Genomic DNA, 12,500 nt, shown 5'->3' with positions numbered 1-12,500 from the left:
CTCAATTTGAGACTGGTTCTGTGGTCCACAGTAATGGTAATATAAATCAAATAAAGGACAAATTATTCTGGTTGGAAGTAAAATGAATATAACCCATGTTGTGTAAAATATACGATCTGTTGCATTAGAAGCAGAAGTGTTTGTGTCCGCTCATTTAATCAAGTCTAGAAGGTGTCTGTAAGGTGATGCTCAGTGTGTGTGTGTGTGTGTGTGTGGTCTGTGCAGGTGTGTGTCGGGGCTTGAGCGATGGCACAGATCTGTCCGGAGGGTCAGTTTATGGACCGGCTGCTGCGAGAGTGTGTGTCCTGCAGCATGATCTGTCACGACTCTGTTCCTCCCTCACGCTGCTCTCAGTTCTGCGGTAAGTCCCAGCGCCGTCTGCGGCTCGGCTGACGTGTGTCCAGAGCAGCTTCTGATGCAGGACTGTGCTGTTGTGTGCAGTGGCCTGGAGATGTAAAGCCGTGTCCGGTCAGTTCTACGACACGCTGCTGAAGAAGTGTCTGCAGTGCTCTGAGCTGTGTGGCAGTCACCCGGCGGCCTGCGCAGACGCATGCACGAGTGAGTCAGGACTAACACTTCACCATTTAGCTTCTGAATACACAACACCTGTGTGCAAGCAGCCTGAGCTTTCCTTCTCAGAATAGAGTTTATAATATCTCTTAGTTGCTCGTTGCATCGTTATTCTTCTGACTTTTCCTTTTCTGCAAAATTCTGAAGTTACATCTCACACTTGTGACTTTTTCCAGAATTCTGAATTTAAATCTGGCAATTCTGATTTATTTTTTATTTATTTTTATTTAGTTTACATTTCAAATTTTCTGCAATTCTGCATTTACATTTTACAATTTTGATCATTTTCCTTGCCATTCTACAAGAAAAAAGAAAATTGTGAGTTACACAGGTCTACTTAGTAAGTCATAATGGTGAGACAAAAAGTCTAAATTAAATACTATTTTTTATTTTATTTTATTTTTTAGCCCCCATGGTGGTAACAAGCTTCAATAAAATACTAACAGCAAACTACATGTTTCCTAATAGTTAGAAATTAACCATGGTTTTATTATAGTAATATCATAGTACCCATGGTTTCATGTTTTCTTTTTTTTTTTTTTTTGCTATTTTTGTTTTAATAGCCCACTACAAATACTATGGTTAAACTAAGGTTAGTGCAGCAAACCATTGTGGTTACTATGGTTTAGTAACCGAGGTTAATCTTGTAGTAAAACCTATTTAATTGCTTGTAAGGGATAGAAAATTACTATTCTTTAAAAAGAAAAAAATAAGTGTCTGTTCTACAAATAAAAAGACTTGCATGTAGATCCTTCGTGTTGTGTGTGAGCGCTGTCACTGTGACGCAGGCACAGGGACGGTGTTCGTGACGCAGAGGCCGGATGTCGGCGGCTCTGCAGTGCAGCTGCTCCCCGGCAGAGGGCGCTCGGTGCCCGGATCAGCGCTGTACTCGGAGGCGCTGCTCTACTCGCTGCTAGGCCTCTGCATCATAGTGCTGATGTTCACGCTGACCGCTGCTTTCCTGCTGCTGCTCAAGAGAGCCAAACACCAGCAGCTGGACACCAAGAAACAGCAGCCCAACAAGCACGGACAGTCCTCCGAAGGTGATTCATACTCAGCTGCACTATGAAGGACCGCAAAACATATTCTCCAAAAATGTTGAATTTTTTTTTTACTTTCGTTTCATCTATAATTTTTTACTTTTAATTCATATATATATATATATATATATATATATATATATATATATATATATATATATATATATATAGTGCTTTCAAATTATTAATTGCATCCAAAATAAAAGTTTTTGTTTACATAATTTATGTGTGTGTACTGTGTATATTTATTATGTATATATAAATACACAACCATGCATGTATGTATTTAAGAAAAAAATATGTTTATATATTAAATATATTTATATATAATATAAATTCTATGAATATAAATGTTTACATGTAAATATTTTCAAAATATATACTGTGTGTTTTCATATATAGTAAATATAAACAGTATAAACACATATTATGTAAACAAAAACTTATTTTGGATGCAATTAATCATTTGACATGTATATATACACACATACATGGATTTTCAATAACAATATAAATAATTCAAGGTCATATTGTTAATTTTTGTCATAACATTATTTTTACACTTAAATATTTATAATATTTTAATTTGAACACATTACTTATACTTCTACATACTTAAACCATTGACCATGCTTTTGGTGTAACTTAGAAATGTAACCATTTTTTTGTGCATATATAATTATTATTAATATTATTGTTTTTTATTCTTTGTATAATACAAATATATATGGACAGTAGCCTACTTCTGTACACGACTCTACCTTAATCTAAATGTCACTTGTCGTAGGCCTATATTAAATGAACAAGGGACATTCAATGAAGATCCTGCTGATGTTTTCCTGTGCTCTCAGTGGTTCAGATGTTTCCTGTGCTCTCAGTGTTGTGTGTGTGTGGTTCAGCTGGTGACTGTGTTGTTGGTGTGCTGCAGATTCTCTGATGGCTCGTGTGGATGAAGTGTCTCAGGAGCGTCCGAGGGCCACAGAGACCTGCGTCTACTGCTTCTCTGAGCACACAGACCTGCTCCAGACACACAGCGATAAGAGCCGAGCGCTCCGGATCATCTGCTCCCCGACACACACCAGCATCTCAACATAGACCTCTCACACACACACACACACACACACACACACACACCAGCATCTCAACATAGACCTCTCTCACACACACACACACTCACACACACACCAGCATCTCAACATAGACCTCTCACACACACACACACACACCAGCATCTCAACATAGACCTCTCTCACACACACACACACACCAGCATCTCAACATAGACCTCTCTCACACACACACACACACCAGCATCTCAACATAGACCTCTCACACACACACACACACACACACACACACACACACACACACGTCTCTCCTCAATGAGGAAAAACAACCTCAGCTTAGTTTTAATGAAAGCTGTATTTTATAGAGCACTGCACACTTTGAAGGCCTCTTGACTCATTCAATTTTAATAAAAATAATTATTTTGTGTGTGTGTGTGTCTGTGTATAAATAATTTTAGGTATTCACACATACACATATCATTAAATACATATAAAAAATGAATAAAACTACATATTGGTACAATAGGAAATGATTAACTATAAAGGTATGGTAAGATGTGAAATGTGCTGCTGCTTCCCTCTCCTGTAAAATAAAGACAAAGAGCCAGTGAATGAGACTTTTTCACAGTAACTATGACTTCTCTGATTGGTGGAACTCACTTGAGAACTGAAGAGGAATACACACTCATCTATAACATAGCTATATATATATATATATATATATATATATTATAAAGTAGTTCAGCTTCTAAACATGACTTAGTGGTTATAGAAACGTATTTCTTAATTTAACAACACTGGACATAAACGCATCTTGAAAGGTTCTCAAAAAAAAAAAAAAGTTTTATCTTTCAGAAGTTTAAGACGAGACACTACAGGTAAATAATATATATATACTACCATATTAATAGGCCTATATATATATATATATATATATATATATATATATATATATATATATGTGATGACAAACAGTATTTAAGTTTCTCAGCTCAATCAAGTGTTTATTTGATTAGAGAGAAAAAAAAAACAGTAATAAACATAAGCTCCAAAGTTTGGGGTCAGAACGTTTTTTTTTTTTTTAACGAAATTAATACTTTTATTCAGCAAGGATGTCTTTTTGATAAAAAGTGATCAAAGTAAAGATTTAAACTGTTAAAAGATTTGTTTAAAAAATGTATTCATCAAAGAAAAGTATTGTAGATTTAAAAAAATTATAAAAATAATTTGCAGCATAATGGTTTCAGCTCTGATAATAAATCATCATATTTTCATGATTTCTGAAGATCATGTGACACTGAAGACTGGAGGAATGATGCTGAAAATACAGCGGAGCATCACAGAAATACATTACACTTTAAATCGTGTATTAAAGTAAACATTATTTTGTTTAAAAATAATACTTTTTTTCTGCATTTTTGATCACATAAATGCAGCCTTGATGAGCATAAAGAAAATAATTAATACCAATACTAAACTTTTGAATGCCAGTGTGTTTTTTATATATATATATATATACACACACACATTTCCAGAACAGAAAGCCAGGTCGTTAACTCTGGTTTGATTTTGTTTATATATTAAAAGTTGCATATAGTGAGTATTTTAAATTCTTCTTTTTATCACAACATAAATCAGACAAAACTGTTAACAGACAAAATTAAATTTAATTTTTTCACCATGTTTTTAGGAATGTAATGTTGTATAAGAGCAGGTGAGCGTTATATAAACACAGCCCTCAGTGAAACCTTTAGAAGAATGATGTAAGCCCAAAATCTGGATGAAAAGCATTGGTTTAGCCTCTAGTGTCTCCGATTACATTATCTGATATCAGAAATAAAGATGGCATATAAAACGAAGGCTCAAACCGGTTCAGAAACAATCACACGACACACTGCTATTTCTTCACCATTTTTTTTTTTTTTTACATACATTACATACATACATACTATACATAGATACATAATTAACATTTATAAAATCCTCCCCAAAGTCTTTTAGCATCCAGTTTAAACAGCATGCCAAGTTTGAGTACTGATTCAGTACACACACACACACACACACACACACACACCTGGCTGAGGATAACACTGCTGAATCAAGCATCACACGAAAGGAAAACGTCTTCATTCACAATGCATCTGAAACCAAACCAAAGACTAAAGACACAAACACCTTCTTTCCATTCACTCCGGAGCACATGAAGAGAGAAGAGATGAGGACAGCACACGGAAACACAAAGCAATGACTTATAAAAATAGATTTATATAGAGATCTGCGTGTGCGAGTGAGAACGAGGGAAAAAACAAACCGAATCAAAAGTGCTGGACGAAGACAGGATTTGAAACTCGAGCGACAGACGAGGAAACAGGTTTACTCTTTAAGTGGAGAACACCAGTACATGGAGAATACTAGGAATATTTCCCCTCGTATACTTGGTGGAAAGTGATGGAGGAGGATGAGAAAGCGTGAGTGAGAGAGAGATGCGAGCGCTGAGGCGTCAGTCTGGGTCTGTAGTGAGGCTCCTCCCCTTCCTGTCAAGTATGCTCCGCCTCCGGCTGCTCAGTGCTGATTGGTTGAGCTGGGTCTGTTGTTTTTAACTCTATGTTGTGATTTAGTTGCGAGAGAAGCTGCGTCTGTGTGTGAGGACGCTCTTCTTCACAGCTTCGACTCGGACGCTCCTGCATCGCCGTTATTCATATTCAAGGAACTGCTTATGATAAAATAACAAGTACCTGCAAAACAGAATAGACAACTATTTTACAAACGAGAGCTACTTTAATATCTTTGACTTTTTGTATAATTAATAATTATTGCCTTCATTTAATTTCAGTTACTATATGGTTGCATACAGTAATCATTATAGATTTTATACACTTTTATCATCAAAGTATTGTTATAAATGTGACCCTGGAGCAAAAAGTGTTGATTTTTTTAAATTGAGATCTATACATTAATGTCTGGTTTGTTTAAAATAATGAAACTAAAAATTAAACTATTTAAAAATCTGGAATCTGAGGGAGCAAAAAAACATTCATGAATTCTTAGCAATGCATATTACTAAAAAAAAATTAAGTTTTTGATATATTTACAGTAGGGCATTTATAAAATATCTTCATGAAACATGATCTTTACTTAATATCCTAAAGATTTTTAGCATAAAAAAAATTATATATATAGTAATATATATATAATAATAGTACACATGCTATTATTATTATTATTATTATTATTATTATTATATTAAATGAGAAATGGATAGAACAATTAATTACTAATGTGTGTAAAACAACAAAAGTAAAATTAACACCATAGTACTAGCAGTAATAATAATGATATTGATGATAATGATAATAATAATGTGTTTTTAAAGAAATTTGTGAAAAGTGAATTCTTTTAATTTATTCTATATTTATCACATAATATTAATTTTTATTTATTTGATCTTTTTTTTATTATTATTTATTATATAAAAACTGGGTCAGTCTCTGATATATAATATAATACATTTTATTATTGTTATATTTATTAAGAAATAAAAATATAAATTTCCTAATGTGTGCAAAACAAAAAAGTACTGCACTATTGTATAAATACAGTACAACTACTGTAAATAATAATAATGAAACGAGTATTCATAAATCATTCCTTGGAACTGTCCCTGGTTTGATATTTAGTTCATACTGCAGTGACTTGGACGTCCAAACACTGGTCTGTGTGTGTGTGTGTGTGTGTGTGTGTGTGTGTGTGTGTGTGAGAGAGAGACTGACCCCTCACTGTCCAGGACATCTTTAATGCTGGCTTTAGTGATAATGGCATCATCACACTTAAACCACTGGTCCTTGTGCTGGCGGATGAACGTGGTGTAGTGACCGCTCTCCAGCGTGCCCTGATGATTGACCACCGCGAACAGAGAATACCTGCAGCAGTGGACACAGAGAGGCGTCACATGACCAGCCGTCACATCTGAGCTCACTGAACGCAGCGGACGCTCACTCACTTGTTCTCGTTGTTCAGAGAGTCGACGGGCTGCTGGTACTGACCGTTCATCCGGCTCTCTTTACTGAGACACAAACAGCACAACATCACACTTGATGACTTCTCACCTTCAGAGTGACCTCAATTATCAGTTCAGTGTTAATGCAAACAATGATATCGCACAAAAATAAACTACTCTGAGACGGTTACTGAAAACTCTACATTATGCTGGACAGTATTGATTTGTCCCAAGTCGTTGAAATCACGGTAATCGAATACGATTTTAATGATAATAAAAATAGGAAAGCGTAATTTGATCACAATTTGTTGTCAAACTGGTAATGGTTCCATCCCTACAGTAAACACACTGAAGACTCGGACCTGGAGGCCATGAAGGGCGTCATGTCCAGCTCTAGAGGAAAGGACACATATGTGGTGATCTTCCGCCGGAGCTTCGCCGAATGCTCGAACCGCTGCACAGAAGACACCAGAGAATCAGACACAGCGAACCGTGAGAGTTTAGAAACACAGACACAGAAGGAAGCACACTAAAACATTCAGATCTTAGCCAGACTCCACAGATGCACCAGTATAAAAACACCGACTGATGACAACTACCTGGTCATTATGAGAATATTACAACCAGTATATGTATAATAATAATAATTATTATTATTATTATGAGAATATTATTTAAGATGCAGTACCTGATCAGCAGCAATGGGCTTTATTCAGGGCAAATCGAACAGTATTTACATTTCTGCTATTATTACTATTATTAATAAAAATCAAACAAGCAATGTCTATTGAAATTGACGTTGCATACTCCTCTGGGTAAAACAATTAATAATGATAAAATATATGTTTTTACAGTAGTAGCAGCAATGATAATATAAATAACAATAATAATAATAAAAACCTGAAACAAATTTGTGAAAAGTCTGCCATGAATTATTTTGCTTTGAATAGGACACAGTAGTACAGAATTCACTTGTAAAAATTTAATATTTAATAATAATAATAATAATAATAATAATAATAATAATAACAACAACATTAAATAATTTATATTTAACTATAAATAGAATATAAATCTAAAAATTTTAAACTAATGTGTACAAAAGAAATATAATAAGCTATCAATACAGTAATAATATTAAAATCAATAATAACAACAACAATAATAATAATAATCTAAAATGAATGAAAAGTGAAATCTCATTTTGTTTTAAATACTACACATTAATACAGAATTTGTATATTTCTTAACAATCCTCATAATACTTAATACAAAATTTAAATATTTTTGGCAACATTTCATAATATAAAATAATTACGTTTTGTATATACATTTTAAAATTCCATACTAATGTGAATAAAACAAAAACAATAACATTAAAGTAATAATTAGTGTATAATTGATTTAACAGTACACAGTATTATAGAATTGTGATATTTCTATACATGTATAATTTATCAATTAATATTATTGTTAATAATAGTGTTTATAATATTTACCATTATCATCATCATCATCAACTCTTACTACAATTGTGAAAATAATATTAACAGTGAATTCTGAAATCAAAACGATGTACAGTATTAAAATAAACAAACATGCACAATTATAAATGCATATGATATTGCTCAGTATGTAAAAATGATCATCAACATTTTATCAGATACAATTAATTTAACGCTCAATAATAACTGATATGTCATGTATCCCTACTTGCTCTGTAGGTAATGCATGCATGCACGCTCACTTTGAGATGGAAACACGCCACGATGGGAAGCCTCTTCATAGTCAGCTGCTTGGTGGACTCCTGGTAACTATGGCAACCGCTGCATTTGATCTTGGCGCTGCTTCCTAAGTGTTCGGGTCGAGTGAACCTGCGATGCAGAAGTGTGAGTCAGAGCGATCGCACACACGGCTGTCTGTGCTGGGGCTCAGGTGCGTCTGTACCTGCGTAAGCAGTCTGTGAGCGTGGTGGCTCCGCTCGGGTGACTGTCTCCGTTCATCACACTGCCATCACTGCCCGGGCTGAGCGGCCAGAACGGGGTAGAGGACCCCGGCAGATCCAGACTGATGTCCCAGAACGGGTCTATCGTTGTGGAAACCCCACTGTGGACGAGAAACACCACATGAGACCCCGGAGCACAAAACCAGTCATAAGGGTCCATTTTTTTAAATTGAGATGTATGCATCATCTAAAAGCTGAATAAATCATCTTTCCATTGATGCGTGGTTCAATACGTGTCTGAATCAAGATACAACTATTTGGAAATCTGGAATCTGAGGGAGCAAAAAAATAAAATAAATAAATATTGAGAGCCTTAAAAAAAAACACATTAATTTGGTGGAAGTCATTAAAACTCGACTTGATAGAAGCAGCAGCATCTTGAGTAATTGGGAAGCAGCAGAACTGAATGGGGAGTGCAATGCCTCTGTTAAACACAGGGTGGTGCTGAGGAGCATCAGTGACCTGTGCACTCCACACAGGATCTGAACACTCCAGAGGAAGGTCAGAGTTCACACTGGGTTACATATAGAGCACAGGATACAGACACCGGCTCTGTTCCAAAACCTAGTGAGCTGCCTACGTAGGGAGCATTCAAGGCAACACAGATTTGATGACTGCTTCGAAAAGTAGGAAGGATAATTCTGCTGCCTACTAGGACACCACATGTGGACCTCGATATTTAGTGCTGATTGTGTCACTCATTTATTCAATACCAAATATACTGATCAAAATTAAAATAAATATTAAATCAAATTCTTTTTTTTTTACTGGTATCTATTTTCTATTAAATATTTCAGCCAATATTTTCTGCGAAAAAAGTACTGATAAAAATTCCAATAAATTAAATGTTTAATATTTAAATACTGTGTAAAATACATATTTTTTTATTATATCTGTATGCAAAAAAAAAAAAAAACTACTGATAAAAAAAATTCTAAAACATTCAATTTAATGTTCAAATGTAGCACAAAAATATGTAATTTTCTAATTAAAAAGTTTAGATATTTTTTGTTCAAAAAGTACAAAGAAAAAAACTAATTCTAATAAATTAAATATTAAAATTGTATCTAAAATACTTAATTAGATAATAAATACTTGTATTTATTTTGAGTGCAAAAAAAATAAAAAATAAAAATCGCTGTTAAATATTCAAATTAAAAACTGTAAAATGATTTAAAATATTTTTCTTATATTTGTGTGTGCAATGGCACACATAAAATGTGAAAGCCAATTTTAAATTTTGTGGTGTACTGTCCCTTTAAAAAAAAAAACTGTATTCACAAACAAACTAGCAGAAGAACACATCAACACAATCAATTCAATGCATGCATTTAAGTGATAACAGATGCATGAAGGATTGATTGGCCTGTGCTGCGTCGGCTCTTACTTGCAGACTTGGCAGGTGACGTCAGACTGCAGGCCTCCCGTGAAGATTTGGTCAATGATGCAGCTGCAGTGGTTTGGGTTGTTGGCTTTTTTCCCATTGTCATCTCCTTAGTGGACATTGAAGCAGCATATGATCACACACACACACACACAGAGAGAGAGAGAAGGTCTGATTAGAAAGCAGCACTCGGTTTGCTGCAGAAACACCCCTCCCTTCACTTCCACACTGCAGGAGGAAGAAGGAGATCCGTCTCTTCCTCTCTTCCTCTACGGAGCGTCTGATTCTCTCGCTCTCTGACCCTGACTTCACCGTGTGAGGACATGTGCAGCTTCAGGAATCCAGTTATGCCTTAAAATTGAAGATATTGGTGCAAAAAAATGTATTATACAAAATCAATATCAGACAAGCAGGGAGAGCTGTTCTTGACCTGAATATCATGAGCTTAAATGCGATTTTATACAACAGTTTAGTAAGAAGTTGATATTTTGTTATATTTTCAATGCAATATTATGTGTTTTTGCTCAATTTTGCAAAGAACCTATTACAGTTAAAGCCACAGCAGAACTGTGGCGCGCCAGAGAAACACAGCTGTGTTTAGTTTCTGAACGAATCTGTGTTTTGAATGAATCGAGTGAATCAATGACTCAAAAGATTCATTCATAAAGAGAGTCGTTCACTTCATTCCTGATAGAATCAGTTGTTTCAATGAATCGACGGATGACATTTACAGATTTAGATTTAGTTTCTTATTTAGATAATTTAATTAATAATAATAATAATAATAAAAATATTAAAGGGATAGTTCACCAAAAAAACTAACAAATCTATTTTCCCATTTAATAAAAATATATTGTGGGTATTTTTGTTCAAATTAATTTTGTCATTAATTAACTGAAATATTGTGTAATTAATTAGATTAAAAATTTGAATCAACTGACAGCCCTATGCACACACTAAAAAACTTTTACTATCAAAACGTTGTTTAAGCATCAGATCAGCCCAACACCGTCCCACTGGCTCCACCAATGGCGTTGTTCCGGGGCGGGGCTTTGTGTTTGTTCAGCCAATGGCAGATGATGTGGCTCTGAATCCACACACTTCATCTTCCACAGCTCAATCTCAGTCTCAAACACTTCCTGTCTCCATTACCACGCATCACACATCCCTCCTGCTCCGTGTCACACATCTCATCTCTAAACTAGCCAGGTGGAACTGATGTGATTAACTAGCTAATGCTGCGTTTCACTCATTCGGGAAAGATTACATTTGCAGCTTCCTACTGGATAAAGTGCAACCGATCTTGAAGACGGGCTTCCAACTCTGAAACCTAGCAAAAAACACACTATTCGAGAGATTTGTGCCCACAAACATGGTGGATAAATTACAAAATGAAGACCAAACACAAAACGAATGGCAATTTTCAGAAACAGCTGTGTAAAACACAGTAAATAATGGATCTTATATCTTCCAATAAAAATAAAATAAAAACATGCACTGCAGTTTAATTGCTAAATGTTGTGTAATCAAGTAGTGTTGAGTTATTAAGTAGAGAACTCCCAGATTTGACTCTAAAAGGAACGCATTCATTTAGTATCATTTCTGAATAGTTATTTTTATACTTTATTTCACATTGTTTACTTTTATGTCTAAATATTTTTTATTCATTATTAGGATTTATTGTTTTCACAATTGTTCTTTGTAATTTTATTAGTAAGTGTATTTTTATCTATTTATTTTAGGATTTAGAATGTATTATGTATATATGCTGAAAAAGATTTTAACAACCAAAAAAAAAATTATTAATACAAATTAAATAAAAAATGCATACACATTATACATATATATAATAAAAATATCTTAAGTACTGCTGAGATATCAAGCAGGAAAAACCCACATCCAAATCTGAATGGGAATTATTATTTGTATATTATTAATATTATTTTTTTTAAAATTTACTGTGAATCATTTACTACTATCCACATTTTATTACAATTAAATACTTATTTTTTAAATGTATTTATTCTGCATTCTGTTTTAATTAGTAACTTATTTATACATTATTTATAATAATAAAATAATTATTATTTTTTTAAAACAACGAAATCAATTATTAATATGCATTTTGGTTGCTGTATCTAGATTTTTTACAATTAAGTACTGGTGAAATGTCAAGTAGGAAAATCCCATATCAGTCTCACCTAAACGCAATAATGCTATTTATTTTATTTATTTTTTTCCAATTATTATGATTTTATTGTTTACTCATCACCATTTTCTATTTATATATGATTATTATTTATAAAATATGACTACAGTTTGCCACAATTTTTATAAGCAATTTATTATTTCTACACTATTGTTATTATTAATATTAATCATAACATAAAAATTGAGTAACATACCATTTGGTTACTACATACTCTAAAAGTTGCGC

At 33.8% G+C, this 12,500-nt stretch overlaps 2 protein-coding genes across 3 annotated transcripts in view; one reads left to right on the top strand and one right to left on the bottom strand.

The window, feature by feature from the left end:
- The window catches only part of tnfrsf13b (TNF receptor superfamily member 13B), a 3,674-nt gene extending 871 nt beyond the window's left edge, over positions 1–2,803 (top strand). The window contains exons 2-5 of the mRNA XM_026277427.1: positions 226–361; positions 442–558; positions 1,359–1,613; positions 2,539–2,803. Of these exons, the coding sequence (XP_026133212.1) occupies positions 247–361; positions 442–558; positions 1,359–1,613; positions 2,539–2,705 (654 nt within the window). The 5' untranslated portion in view covers positions 226–246 and the 3' untranslated portion in view covers positions 2,706–2,803. The remainder of the gene's footprint in view (positions 1–225; positions 362–441; positions 559–1,358; positions 1,614–2,538) is intronic.
- A 1,774-nt stretch (positions 2,804–4,577) lies between these two features.
- The window catches only part of LOC113112053 (ubiquitin carboxyl-terminal hydrolase 22-like), a 30,321-nt gene continuing 22,398 nt past the window's right edge, over positions 4,578–12,500 (bottom strand). Inside the window, exons 7-13 of one of the 2 annotated variants that reach the window (XM_026277423.1) lie at positions 10,067–10,172; positions 8,622–8,780; positions 8,422–8,548; positions 7,037–7,128; positions 6,678–6,740; positions 6,448–6,597; positions 4,578–5,412 (exon numbers count right to left, since the gene is read on the bottom strand). In XM_026277423.1, coding sequence (XP_026133208.1) covers positions 5,370–5,412; positions 6,448–6,597; positions 6,678–6,740; positions 7,037–7,128; positions 8,422–8,548; positions 8,622–8,780; positions 10,067–10,172 — 740 coding nt within the window. In that variant the 3' untranslated portion in view covers positions 4,578–5,369. The remainder of the gene's footprint in view (positions 5,413–6,447; positions 6,598–6,677; positions 6,741–7,036; positions 7,129–8,421; positions 8,549–8,621; positions 8,781–10,066; positions 10,173–12,500) is intronic. The other variant, XM_026277425.1, reaches the window with a different exon arrangement.

This window comes from Carassius auratus, chromosome 12 (assembly GCF_003368295.1).
Source record: "Carassius auratus strain Wakin chromosome 12, ASM336829v1, whole genome shotgun sequence".
NCBI classification, from domain to species: Eukaryota; Metazoa; Chordata; class Actinopteri; order Cypriniformes; family Cyprinidae; genus Carassius; species Carassius auratus.
Note: the sequence above shows the minus strand (reverse complement) of the source record. Positions and strands in the feature narration are given on the sequence as shown.